The sequence below is a fragment of the Calonectris borealis genome, chromosome 10, assembly GCF_964195595.1.
Source record: "Calonectris borealis chromosome 10, bCalBor7.hap1.2, whole genome shotgun sequence".
NCBI classification, from domain to species: domain Eukaryota; kingdom Metazoa; phylum Chordata; class Aves; order Procellariiformes; family Procellariidae; genus Calonectris; species Calonectris borealis.
In genome coordinates, this window is record NC_134321.1 from 21,205,694 (window position 1) to 21,220,467 (window position 14,774).

Sequence of the window (14,774 nt, forward strand, 5' to 3'; positions counted from 1 at the left end):
TAAACTCTATGGTGTGTCTTTGAGTCTATCATTAATGAATGGACACAGTCGTTTACTCCTTGCACTGACTGATGGAATCCTTTGTCCTTGGTGGTATTGGTATACAGAGAAAATTCTGCCATTATCGGTGCCAAAATGAAATTAAGAACTTGGATTCAAACGTAGAATAGAACAACACACTTGTAAACATGTTTGATCAGCTTTGAGAAACTCCACTATCTTATATCTAGAGTCATGATTCTGAGTGGAATTACCCATAAAGATGCTAAGAAAGGCTGGTTAGATACTGTGGTAAAATTTACCTATGTTAGCCAACAGCTGAGCTTTGGTAGTAGCTTTTTTGACCTTGCCTTCATTTGCAGCATTGATGGCTGTTGTAATTTTTCTGTGCTTTTGGAGAAAAGTTGCAGATCTGAGTAGTGAAATGAATCATCTGACACATGGACACAAATGTATTTTGCATTTTGTTACTCACAGGCTAACAGTTTTACTGTTTTGGGTTTTTTTGTGTTCCCCTCCAGATTGAGCAAGAGCGGATTGACAAAATCTGGCCAAAGCTTCGAGTGCTTGCTCGCTCATCTCCCACGGACAAACACACTTTGGTAAAAGGTGCGTGCAGACTACCTTCGCGCGAGCGTGTAATTAGTGCCAAAGTTATTGAATTATGTTCAGCGCATCATCTGCATTGTAAAAATTTTACTGTTACAAATATATCAGAGTTGTTACTTTTAACTGCACATCTATACATAATGCAAGGAAGTTTTCTCAGTAACCAAATCTCTTGTTTTGAGTTCTATCTGAGCCTCCAAATGGAAAATAATAGGAAACTGGTTGGCAGGAATAACAGAAATACCAATAAGATGTCTGGCAAGTAGATGTAGGCAATCTCATATTTGCCTTGTGACTTTTAATTGGACTAGAATGAGGTTCCAGCTGGGAAGGGAAAATGTGTTTTTGCTGGTCAGAAAGAAAATACTGTTGAGAAATAGGTTGTTCTTCATATAAGCAAGAGTGGGCATAGATTTTGTAGTCTTTATGAAGAAAACAAAGACAAGGTCATTTAGAGTAAATCAAGTCACTCAAGTGCATCTGTTCTCCCACAATTATTTTTAAAGAATATTCCAAGTTAAAAAACTTCTCATGTACAATACAGTTATTGGAGATCATGTAACTAGGAGCTGCCCTCTTTAGCATTACATGAATGGAGATACGTATTTTAAGCCAATTCCGTTTTCCTATAGGCTCACTAATTGTATGATTTGCATTGGCTTCCTTTAGATTTCTGGCTGTATTTTTAGAGTCTGGTTTTGTCCTATAAAAACTGCACCATACAAATTATATTCTCCTACCATACCGTCTGCCGATGGAATGCTCTATAAAAGAGCGATTTGTTTGCAGTTTTCTTTATAAAGCCTTTTTTGTATCTGTAACTCACACTTCTTGATGACTTGAAATCTTATTCTGTTGACTTTGAAGCTCACACTTAAAAGACAGCTGATGAAATCAGAAAATTTCTGATCAGGAATAACATCATTTCTGGCTATGATAAGATGGGGAGTCAGCGCAGGCGGAAGCCCCGTCGGCGGATGGCTGTATTTGCTGGCTTCCTGATGAAGAAGGAACTGGATTATTTTGCTAAGGCCCCAGAAAGTCTGGAGAGACTCTGCCTAGCGATTCTTGGAGGAGCCAAAGTTCAGGATAAGAGCCAGCTGATAAGTTACGTGTTTTCAGCTGGTTGGCTACTTAAATACTAATTCACAGTTAGGTAGGGAATTGTTTCTGGATCTATCCTTTTGGTACGGCAAGGTTTTATTGATATGACTCCATACATGACTGATTACAAAGGCTTTTGAGCAGTATGTAATTTTTTAAAATGCCTAAATGACTTAGAACAAAAGTTCCGTTGTGAATTTGAAGACTGGATCAGTTGGGTTATTGGGATTGGGACCAGTGTATGTGAAGAGCTCTGGAAGCATGGATCATTCAGGAGAACTAAGATACCTTGTAAGCTCTGGCAAGGTGCACGAGGTGGGGTAGCTGGAGACATACTGCTGTTACTCACCCTCTCCTGCCACTGCTTAGACCAGTGGTCTCCGAAGTGGGGTGCACCCACGTCAGGGACAATCCATTGGGATGCAGGAAGAAAATATTTTTTACCATTACTAAATAGAAGAATATTTTTAAAATACTGATTATTTCATCTCTATCTCATCCTTTTCTAATGTATGTTTTATATATATGTATTATATACATAATATAGTAGTACATAAGTACAATTCATAAATAATATACATATTTTGGGGGGGTGTGCTCAAAAAGATTTTACCGATAGGTGTTCATGATTGAAAAGGTTTGGAGACCATTGGTTTGGACAACGTAATTATTAGCTCCATAGGTCAGTATTAAAACAGGACAAAGTTAGCTAAGTCTCCTCACTTCCCTAGTGCATATAAAATACTCTCTTATAGCTCTTAGAGAACATGACTTGTACAACGTAATAGTTTATTTGTTTCAGAAACACACAAGAATTCGTGTTTCATTAAGTGGATTAAATAAGTCCCTTGGGAGTACTCATTTGAATCATTCAGGATTTTCCCTTAAGAGAAAAACGAAACCTTTGCCAGAGAAAATGATATCAACAAAGAGCTGAAGAAAAATAAGCAACAAATTATTGATGTTTTATAGTATATGCACTTTGACAATCCAAAAGATATTTACTACTACTGAATGTCTTATGCAACTAATACAATTAATGTTTTAAAGACAAGGTCAAATGATAAAGCAATTAAGTATCTAACAAAGTTCAAGAATAAGTCTGTGGAAAATCATGATGGAATTTTTTGGCTGGTGATACTCCGAGGGCCATTAAAAGTTACAAGAAACTATTTAAATGTTCACTAGTTTTGGCCCTTTTGTTAAAATGTTATGTTTTTCTCAGATACTTGAGGGATCAAGAGGATTTTCTCTTCTTTGATGTATTCTATCTGCTCCAGGGTAAAAACACACATCACAAAATAAACTTTTTTTATATTTAATTTTTAATGACATACAGCTGCTGGAGGGAATATTTTTTCTCCTTAACATAGCACAATCCCACCCAGCAAAAGGATCATTTTTATTTTGCATTTTTGTTTTTACTACTGCTAAGGGACTAGAGAAAGGCATGGTTCAGCATTTGAGGCTGGGCAGACAGTTTCTCTCAAATATTTATGGCTTTGAAGTAGAGGTAGATTGAAAAAAAAAATGTCAAAATGGTTTATCATCACGAACTGTTTCAGTGAAACAAAAATGTTAGATATCTCAATCCAACTGAAATACAATTTATTTCGGATTTTATGACATCCATTGGTATTATTTCGTATTTTTTACCCTATTTCGAAATATAACAAGTAAAAATAAGTTATACTGATGTGTATAAGTTATACTGATGTGTCCTTATAATGCTATTGCTGAAATACCTCAATATTGTCATATTGTTTTTTAAAATACTGTGGGAAGCAACTGTTTAGTACTGATGGGAAATATCATCTTATCAGAAGGTATAGAGAAGATCAAATAAATATTCAGTTTACCAGTTAAAGAGGCTGTGCTTTCCAATACATTTAAATTAGGCTGGAATTATTTTTCTGTGATATTAAAAACAACTATTCTATGCTCATGTAAGGCTGATTTATTAACAAGCAGAAAGGGAACTTTAAAGAAGAAAAGCATTTTAATAATTACCCTTAATTACTAAAATATTTCAAATAGTATTGCATGGGATGGTATTATATTCATGACCTCATTAATGTGAACATGCCATAAGACTAGGTAGAATAATAAAAATATAGAAAAGTGTATTAATTGAAATTCTGAAATTAAATACCAGCATGTTGCTAATAGCAAGTGGTTTTGATTTCCATTTGAGAGAAAATGTTAATATTTATTTTTATTCAAATTTATATGAAGAAATATTCAGAAAGTTGTCCTGTTCCACAATGTAAAAAGTCAGCTTCAACCAACTCTTCCCTGAAGCGAAGAACATAAAAATAGGTTAAAGAAAGCAGGAGGTACACTGCATTTGAATCTAGAGTTTTATACTCTGTAAATACCATTTAGGTCTCTGTGTTAAGTGTAACTTTGTGGGAGGCACTGATGCCTTCAAGGTTCCCCTTTAGTGTTTCAGTCTCATAATGTAAAGCACATGGGTGGTGCATGCTTAGTACAGAAATCCACGTTGTTCTCTGGCATTCTAATATCATGAACTTTGTGGAGCACTATTCACTTAACAATTACCAATGCTGTCTGTAAGGTTATATGTAATACTTTTACATTAACCTTTAAAGCTCTATGCCTGCACATACTTAAGCATGTAATTAAAGTGAATTTAAATTTTCTCTTTCAGACAGATTTTCTAAATTATTGTTAAATTAACAGGGAGCTTCAAAAAGTTTGGAAGTATTAAAAACTAATCTGACCGGAACATGCCTATGAAAATATATTACTGCATCTGTCTATGTTTAGCTTGCCAAAGAAATATAAGTATGTGTAAGCATATGGGATGATCAGCTTTTCTGCATCAGTAACACCTGAATCAGTGTGCATCTTTGAAATGCTCTGCTGTAGCCAAGTTTTTCCTGTCTGCCTGTTTTGAGTTAATCAGTTGAGACAGAAAGAAATATCTAAACCGGGAATTTTTTTCTCCCAGAACGACCGGTTTCTTACTGAAGCGACTCTAAGGGTGACAATGCAAGTAAGAATTGTTTAAATTAAAGCGGCATTTGTTCTGCAATAAAGGGACAACCTGAGGCTATCCTTGATGTTTTTGATCTGAGCCATGGGTGCAAATAGCTCCTTGTAAAAGATATGGAAGACACATTGTTGATTAGTATTCTTTATATTATTATCCTGAGTGGATTTGATTTAATGCTTGCTTAATGTTAGATGGGGGGAAAGGGGGAGATACAGGATATATTTCACTTTCAGCTGTGTATGCAGTGCTGGTACCTTTTATAGCAAGCTTGTGCATATAGTGCCCCTCTTGATAGCTGTACATAGTTGTTTTAAATATGATCTTTTCCCTCATCAGAAACAAGCTGCTTGCTCTGAAAAACTTCTGCCTTATGTAAGCTACATGACTGCTCCCCAAATTCCTGCAGCATCAGCGGAATCTGTGTGTGGAACACGCTGTAATGTTATGCTCTAGGTGTATTCCTGTGGCTGCTGAATAAAATTCTTTTTGACAGAGGAAAGTCATGGCCAAACAGCTTAAGATGAGGGAACAGACCAATGAAACAGCAAAGGCTGTTATGGGAGGAAGCTTTGCTGACTTTTAGGAATTCCCCGGCAGACCTGTTTTTATTAAAATTCTGTATGTAACATTCAACTGGAGTAAAGCAGTTTATTTTGAAGAAATTTCCTGGCTGTTAGAAATGACTAATTAATACTGAAGTTTCTTTTTAGCTGTTTTGAATGAGTGGAAGGGCCAGTGCATGTTAAAGAAATGGGCATTCTCTTTATTGGCATCTGTCAGGTCATGCCCTTATTTAAATTTTTCACTGATCACTGAAGCAGTTGTTCTCCACAGCTCAAGATTGCAGAGGGAGAGCCCTTCCTAGGCATCTCTCTTCTGTTTGGTCTCCTTACACTGTCTGTAAAATCTATACAGACAGATTACTCGATACTGAAGAAAATTCTTGAGGTGAAACCTTATCACAACTATTAATAGAATGATATCAAAGAAAGAGAAAAAAAAAAGTAGAAGAAAATGTGGTGAGGAAGGAGGCAAGTGCTGGAAAGAAGACAACCGATCAGCAATGTGAGGAAGGGGGGAGGAGGAACAGGTTAAAAAGAGCATGCAGAAGTCAGGGAGCATAAATGTAGTTATGATAAATCCTCTGAATCCCAAATAATCACTACTGCTCCGTTGTAGAAATTTGTCTGACGTACAAATGAAAGTTCCGCAAAGATCTTCTCTCTTCCTATGAATAGCACTCAAGTCCATCCACGTACTGTTGTGCCATGCGTTGACATATTTCTGATGACACTAGCAGTGGCCACTGCGATGAAGGTGTGTGGCTGAGATGCTGATGGTAACCGAGACCATTTTCTCTCTGCTTCTCCATGACTGCTGGTTCTGCAGTTCTGTGCTCTGGAGGGTGTTGGGCTCATCCCAGCTGCATAGTTTGCTTTTAGGGATAAAAATGACTACTGAACCTTGTGAACGACTGCTAAACATTGTAAATGACTTAGCTGCATCCAGCAATTGGCTGAGGCAGGGCAGTTGGATAGTGTAGTCATGGACATTAGAGCACTATTTATATCTACTAGGATCTCATTTGTTAGAGCCTCTTCAACTTGATGTGGGCTGTGCTCCCATTTGAAATCCAGTTGTGACAGGATGCTATCTACCTGTTTGAGCAGTTAATACCATGATGTGTCAGAGATTTTAACAAATTTTTTCATGAGCTTAAACTATTAATTTAACATCAAAGGATGTGTTAATAACAAGAAGGGAAGACCAAGATAAATGCTTTAAATGGTAATGGCAGCTGATGCTCCTGTTTATTTAGTAATACCAAAGGCAAATCACCCCAACAAATTGAAAGCTCTAATTATAAGATCTTATCAGAATAATGTGCTATTTATCCGAGTTCATACTGCCAGTGGAAAGTGAATAGGTTTTTTTGTGATTTTTATAAGACTGAAAAATACAGGACACGAACTGCTTCCATACTGCATTGCAATCTTCTGCATGCCTGATAAGCCTGAACCTTGCCAAGAGGCAGCTATTGCCCTGTAATCTGCAATTTCCTATTTCTGGTTAGTTATCTGATATGTGAGGGGTTTTTTTCCAGAGTAGAATGAAAGCTTTTCACTCTGGGTAGGTTTTGATAATTGTTTTTAGAGGTTATGACTTTGTGCAAAGTATGTTAGCAAAAGGAATTTTGTAATTTCCCCCCCCTAAGTTATTAATATGGAGAGGTGGTGGTGTATCCTGCACAACAATCCCGTATTTTGGACTCACATTCAAATGGACTCTGACGTGGAAATAAAAACATGAGTGGTGAATGATTCCCATCCTATTAAAAAACAGGGCTGCTTCTGTAACCTTAGAAAAATTCTTTATTCTTTTCCTTACTTTCCCCATCTGCAGAAGTGGAAAATACTTCCCTGCAGGCTAGTTGCGTGAAACTTGATTCACCAAGTGAAAAGTGCTTTCTTTTCTCAAATGATCTCAAAATGAAAGTAGAATTATTTTATTATGGCTGTTTATTAAAATCAGAATTATTTTATATCTTCTTAGTAATTTTTTGGCAGAATTGAACATGTCTAATTTGGCTCCAGCTAAATAAAATTCATTGATGGCATTTGTTATCTTTAGGTTAAACTGATTGCCAGAAGACATCCCAGTAAAGCAGATATTATGGTTCAGTCCCAGTCATTTGTTAGAGCCTTTAAGCATGAACTTAAGTCTTCAGCAAATCCTTTCCATTGATGTTTAATCAGAGAGCTATTTACTGTGACATGTAATTTTAAATAGTAGAAATCTTCCAAAAGAACGTAATGAGCTAATCTCATTCCCTTTGAAGTCTATGCAAGTTTTGTTGATGTTTTGATGGTGCAGGATCCGAACTTGCCATGTAAATTCTAGTAGTGATGTCTAGTAGTGTATAGTAGTGATGACACTGCTTTCATTGTTATTTTCCTTAAAAATCAACTCTATTGATCTCTGTAAGACTTGTGTGGTATTATGTAGTCTCTATTACACAGACCCTGCTATTTTGTAGCGGGAAGTTTTATCTTTCTAATTATTTTTTATATATGTATCCATACACACACATATTCATTTTTTGCAGGTATTATTGACAGCACACAGGTGGAACAGAGGCAGGTTGTAGCTGTGACTGGTGATGGAACCAACGATGGACCAGCACTTAAAAAAGCTGATGTTGGCTTTGCAATGGTATAATCTTGAGCATATTTATTGATGTTCGTTTCGTTATAAATTTGCTGTAAGGGTTTTTCATTCATTAAGTGCTGAGAAAGTTGCTTAGTTATTACTTGTCAGTGAAGCAATATATTGGAGGGGGTGAGTTATGTTGCTTCAGAATCCTTTAATTTACCATGTTAGATTCACTGGTATTGCTTATTTTGATATTTTTTCAGTATTTTGTGTAAGGTAATTATTGGCTATATGCAGAATCCTGTGCCAATACAGAAAAATGAACTCTCTTCTTCGCAACAGTGGAGTACTATTTTGCTTTGGTAAAATCCACACTAAATGTAAAGATGTCTTCCCAACGTACTCTGACTTTGAAGACATTAATATACTGGACTATATATTAAGATATATAATTCTAATCTTTGTTAGCAATTCTGCTCATGTATATTAATAAAATATCATCAATGATAAAAATAACTCAGAATTTCAGTAGACATTAAGCTGATAATTTAAACATTCAAAACTATCATCGCATGAATTCCATTGCTGTCTGTCAATTCCCTTTTCTGCATCCTTATTCACGTTCAAAAATAGGCCAAATTAGCTAACTTTGAAGCAAATATAAAATGCAGAATATACTCAGCAGTCACTGTTACTACGCTGGGGAGTCTCTGTATAACTGTGGACTTTGCATGAGTATGCAGAGATTTGTATTCTAACTGTCTCTATACTTTTTAATAGGTAATTTTATTCACAATTAATTTTTCCAGGGTATTGCTGGAACAGATGTTGCAAAGGAAGCCTCAGATATCATCCTAACAGATGACAATTTCAGTAGCATTGTGAAGGCTGTCATGTGGGGACGTAATGTCTATGATAGTATCTCCAAGTTCCTGCAGTTCCAGCTCACTGTTAACATTGTGGCTGTGATTGTGGCTTTCACTGGAGCATGCATTACCCAGGTAAGGTTAACTTCAGGTGTTGCTTAATGTATGGGGCCAAATCCTACCAAGCTACATTTTCCTTTAAGTAGTGGTGGCTTACATTTAATTCTTCCTTTGTACCGCAGAAAGTATGCTTTCTGAAATTCTTCTGAACATTAAGAGCGTATTTAGGATCAAGCTGCTAAATGTTCAATAGCTGTTGACGTAAGAAAGTGTACTAATCCATCTTCTCCAGGAAGTAAATTGCTTTCAGGAGCTGCTGATTTTTCTGCTGCTTCCATACAGCTCCCTGGTTTTGATTACATATTATTGTCATGACTGAGCTTGTCATGATAGCACAGCAAATGTCAGGGATTGAGAGAAGAAGGAGGTTATGTGACTTTGCCTTTTCCTCTCAGAATATTTCACTATTAAATATATATTTCTTGATGGATTATGGAATGGGATTATTATTTTCAAGAGGGCAGTACTGACATACAGAAGTAATCCCAGCAGGGGAGCTTTTTGACTGATAAGATTATTTTGTTGCTTTCAGGCAATTCCTTTTAATTTCAGATGCAAATGACAAACCAATTAAATGACATGTACAGTTGGACTTTGATCTCTTTTTCTCCCTCTACATTAATCCCTCACTGCAATCCTGGTGTACGTGCAACATGTTTAGGCCTTTCACAAAAAGCATATGTGAAAGCAAACCACATTTTTTTCCCTTCAAATTACTACTTTTAGATTAATAAAATTAAGTTTTCTTTTCCCTAGAAAGAAAACAGGATGTATTTAGTACAGTATGAGGCTTTTGTCCTTCACTAGAAAACAGCAAAACATGCAGTTTTTAGTGTTGTCACTCCCTAAAATAATGTATCCTTTAGATGCTGCAGACAGGTGCTGTTACAAAATGCCTCCTTTGATTGAGACACGCTATGGGAAAGCTGATGCTTCCCTGTCTTGTGCATCATACGGACGCACATGCCTGTTTCAGCAGGTAAATTTCACCTCATGCACACCTGAGCAAAACCATGAATAAGTCATTAGCTCTGCTCCAGGGTAAACTTACATGGTAATCAGGGAATTGATACTTGAAAGCAGAAACCAGGTACCTTTACAAAACCATGAGGTCAAGCTTCTCCTAAGCCTTGACTGACGTTTAGAGGCCTTTTTTGTGCTGCGTATGAGGAGTCTGCAAGGTCCCAGCTTCTGCTAGCACCGTGGAACAGCTGGGTAGACACGACTGTCATCATCTAGCTCCTCTGAGCTACGTGAGCAGAAGGCTAGTGCTAGGGCTGGGATTCTCAGAGAAGTCAGAAATGGCTGTTTTGGAAGCGAGTAGAATTGATCTTAACAAATGAAATAACTATTTTATTCTGTACAAAGGAAGCACTGAAACCTCAATTCACTTCTTTTCCGAGAAGTAAAAATTGCCAGCTGCAAAGTGCTAGATCCCTACCACGCTGCTCCCAGGTCTTGGTGATGCCTTCTTGTCACAATTGAGAGCCCGTGCTATGGGACAAAATTATTGATGTTGAGGCAGAAGTTGGATAACTTTTCCTTTTCCCTTGGGAAATACTTTCAGGCATATTGAGAAGATACAGAGAAGGGCTGGTGGGAGATGTGGTGGTCGGAGGTCGGCTTGGGCTTAGCGACCATGAAATGGTAGAATTCTCGATACTTGGTGAAGTAAAGAGGGGGGCCAGCAAAACCGCTACCATGGACTTCCGGCGGGCGGACTTTGGCCTGCTCAGGACACTGGTCGAGAGGATCCCTTGGGAGACGGTCCTGAAGGGCAAAGGGGTCCAGGAAGGCTGGACGTTCTTCAAGAAGGAAGTCTTAAAGGTGCAGGAGCGGGCTGTCCCCATGTGCCGCAAGAAGTACGGGCGGGGAAGGCGACCGGCCTGGCTGAACGGGGAGCTCTGGCTGGGACTCAGGGAAAAAAGGAGAGTTTATCACTTGTGGAGGAAGGGTCAGGCAACTCAGGAAGAGTACAGGGATCGCGTTAGGTCGTGCAGAGAGGAAATTAGAAAGGCAAAAGCCCAGCTAGAACTCCACCTGGCCACTGTCGTGAGAGACAACAAAAAATGCTTTTATAAGTATGTTAATGACAAAAGGAGAGCCAAGGAGAATCTCCATCCTCTATTGGATGCGGGGGGGAACGTTGCCACCAAGGATGAGGAAAAGGCTGAGGTACTCAACGCCTTCTTTGCCTCAGTCTTTAGTAGTCAGAATGGTTATCCTCAGGGTACTCAGCCCCCTGAGCTGGAAGACAGGGATGGAGAGCAGGATAAACCCCCCATAATTCAAGAGGATGAAGTTCATGACCTGCTATGCCACCTGGATGTTCACAAGTCTATGGGGCCGGATGGGATCCACCCGAGGGTTCTGAGGGAGCTGGCGGAGGAGCTTGCCGAGCCGCTCTCCATCATTTACCAGCAGTCCTGGTTAACTGGGGAAGTCCTGGACGACTGGAGGCTCGCCAATGTGACTCCCATCTACAAGAAGGGCCGGAAGGAGGATCCGGGGAACTACAGGCCGGTCAGCCTGACCTCGGTGCCGGGGAAGATCATGGAGCGGTTGGTTTTGAGTGTGCTCACGAGCCATGTCCGGGACAACCAGGGGATCAGGCCCAGCCAGCACGGGTTCATGGAAGGCAGGTCCTGCTTGACCAACCTGATCTCCTTCTATGACCAGGTGACCCGCCTAGTGGATGAGGGAAAGGCAGTGGATGTGGTCTACTTGGACTTCAGTAAGGCCTTTGACACTGTCTCCCACAGCATTCTCCTAGAGAAGCTGGCGGCTCACGGCCTAGACAGGTACACTCTTCGCTGGGTAAAAAACTGGCTGGATGGCCGGGCCCAGGGAGTTGTGGTGAACGGAGTTAAATCCAGTTGGCGGCCGGTCACGAGCGGTGTTCCCCAGGGCTCAGTTTTGGGGCCGGTCCTGTTCAATATCTTCATCAATGATCTGGACGAGGGGATCGAGTGCTCCCTCAGTAAGTTTGCAGGTGACACCAAGCTGGGTGGGAGTGTTGATCTGCTGGAGGGTAGGAAGGCTCTGCAGAGGGACCTGGACAGGCTGGATCGATGGGCCGAGGCCAACTGTATGAGATTCAACAAGGCCAAGTGCCGGGTCCTGCACTTCGGCCACAACAACCCCAGGCAACGCTACAGGCTTGGGGAAGAGTGGCTGGAAAGCTGCCCAGAGGAAAAGGACCTGGGGGTACTGGTTGACAGCCGGCTGAACATGAGCCGGCAGTGTGCTCAGGTGGCCAAGAAGGCCAACGGCATCCTGGCCTGTATCAGAAATAGTGTGGCCAGCAGGAATAGGGAGGTGATCGTGCCCCTGTACTCGGCACTGGTGAGGCCGCACCTCGAATACTGTGTCCAGTTTTGGGCCCCTCACTACAAGAAGGACATGGAGGTGCTGGAGCGCGTCCAGAGGAGGGCAACGAAGCTGGTGAAGGGCCTGGAGCACAAGTCTTATGAGGAGCGGCTGAGGGAACTGGGGTTGTTTAGCCTGGAGAAGAGGAGGCTGAGGGGAGACCTCATCGCACTCTACAACTACCTGAAAGGAGGTTGTAGCGAGGTGGGTGTTGGTCTCTTCTCCCAAGTAACTAGCGATAGGACAAGAGGAAATGGCCTCAAGTTGTGCCAAGGGAGGTTTAGATTGAACATTAGGAAAAATTTCTTTACTGAAAGAGTGGTCAGGCCTTGGAACAGGCTGCCCAGGGAAGTGGTGGAGTCACCATCCCTGGAGGTATTTAAAAGACGTGTAGATGAGGCCCTTAGGGACATGGTGTAGTGGGCATGGTGGTGTTGGGTTGACGGTTGGACACGATGATCTTAGAGGTCTTTTCCAACCTGTATGATTCTATGATTCTATGATTCTATGATTCTAAGATGTTTAGCTGTAAAGTGATTGTTGCTGGTAACAGAAGGTATGTGAATAAGGACTAGAAGTCTGGCAGGTCAATCCTCCTGGATTTTTCAGTGGTACAAAACCTATAGAAAAAAGTGCTAACAGCAACGTGGTAGGAATACCGTAATTGGAACTGAGGCGAGTGCTTCCTTGTAAGACCCTATTTTATAGACATTCAATCACTGCATACTAATATTTATTTAAGGTGAATTTTTTCTGGTTAGTGTCCAGCATTATTTCAATTGCTTTGTGAAAGCATGAAGGGAAACATACTCTATTTGTTAACTAAGGAATTTCTATTTTATTCAAGGTTTATTCAGTGCGAAGTCTATTTTAAATCAAGTCTAAGTGCATGTGTGGTGCATGATCAGTGCAAGCGTATTCCCCTTCTAATTCCGGGTCTTTCTTCATCCTTTGAATCATTGCATTGGCTTCTAGAAGGATTTGGATCAGGCCCAGTGCATTTATATTGCCCCAATGTCTGTAAGACCATCACTGAGCCTGTCAAGTCTATTGTTCCTGTTTACAGGTTTTAGTGTACACCTCCTGGAATTCCTGTATTTCTGTCCAAATAGATTCTTATGCAATTCCTTAGTTTGGTAGTAAAAATGCAAATCCAAAGGAAGAAGTCTGAAAGGAGCTAAAGTCGAAATAGTAGCAAAAAGGCAGCAGTTATTTCCATTATAGTTCTGTTTACACTCAGTGGCCTGACTGCTGATAATCTCAAGTAGCTCTCGGTTCTGGCTCATTCAGGAAGGATCTTGCCTTACAAATGAACATCATTACGTTAGTCTTTGACTCAAAGACTCTAGCCAGTGAAAGGGCATTATGCTTCTTTGGCTCATAAGCTTTACTAAAAATTACACTTGAGAATATACTGTACCCTCTGGTTGTTATGAAAAATGCTGTAGCAGAAAATGCATGAATATACTAAAAAAATCTTACATACAACAGGCTAGGTGCACACCCATAGATCTAAGTCTGCAAAAGTGTACACAAGTCTTAAGTTACTATTTTGACTGAAACAGTTAAGTTCTCAACACACAAATAAAGCTAAAATCTATAGTTTCCAAAAGGCAACACAGCTTTCTGTGATCTTAAAAATGAATATAAAGAAGGTCCACATTGGACTGAATTTTACTTTGCTTTTAAGTAGTCAGTTTGGCTTTCTTTGACACACAGAATATAATTTTAGTCCACAATTAATAATCAGGTTAATGAATATTACACAGGCTATCCTTTTGGTGATATTTCATCAAATCTAGAATGAGAAAAATTCTATGTAGGTAGTAACATTTCTTTCATGCTTCTTAATGTCACCTCTCAAAAAATATGTTCTGCAATGCGGAACCAGCATACTGGGATGCTTTGAGTGTGAAGCTTTTTTTACGCTTACCTGCTCTTTTTCGCGTTTCTACTGTTTGTGCTTAAAGGAAGTACAAAGATAATAAAATATTTGTTCTGACTAATTTTTTTTTAACACTTGCCTTGTACTTTGCAATTAAATAGACTTAATTTTTTTCAGTCTTGATCCTGCAATTGCATCCTGCAAATGCATACACATATGTGTAAATACGTGTATGTGGTCATACCACTGCAGGTCTCCTACTGAAACCACAGCAACTCTATATTAATGAAAGGGTCTAACTGTGTGTGTACTATTACGGGTGAAACTAGACCTCCAAGGAGCACCCAGAGAATGCATTACCAAGTAGGAGCTGATTTGTCTGGTCCAGAACACCTTAGGAGTGCCATGGAGAGGCTTAAGAAAAATACTAGGTAGAACCTGTGACCATTAGTGGTCATTTTAAGAATCTGCTTTTTTTCCTCAAATACATAAATAAGATCAGTGTTCTTGCCAATTCCACTTCAGGGAACTACTGTTTAGCTTAATTCTGTTAATTTTAAGCAAATATTATTTTATCATTTATCTACTCAATGCTTGTTTCAGCAAGATGCTGCTATTAGAGAGAATATCTACCATATCTACTATTTCT

General features: G+C 39.5%; 1 protein-coding gene across 1 annotated transcript in view; it reads left to right on the forward strand.

Annotated features, from left to right (window-relative positions):
* ATP2B2 (ATPase plasma membrane Ca2+ transporting 2) overlaps positions 1-14,774 on the forward strand; it is a 436,864-nt gene that overhangs the window by 388,051 nt on the left and 34,039 nt on the right. The window contains exons 19-21 of the mRNA XM_075159342.1: positions 522-609; positions 7,839-7,945; positions 8,695-8,886. Of these exons, the coding sequence (XP_075015443.1) occupies positions 522-609; positions 7,839-7,945; positions 8,695-8,886 (387 nt within the window). The remainder of the gene's footprint in view (positions 1-521; positions 610-7,838; positions 7,946-8,694; positions 8,887-14,774) is intronic.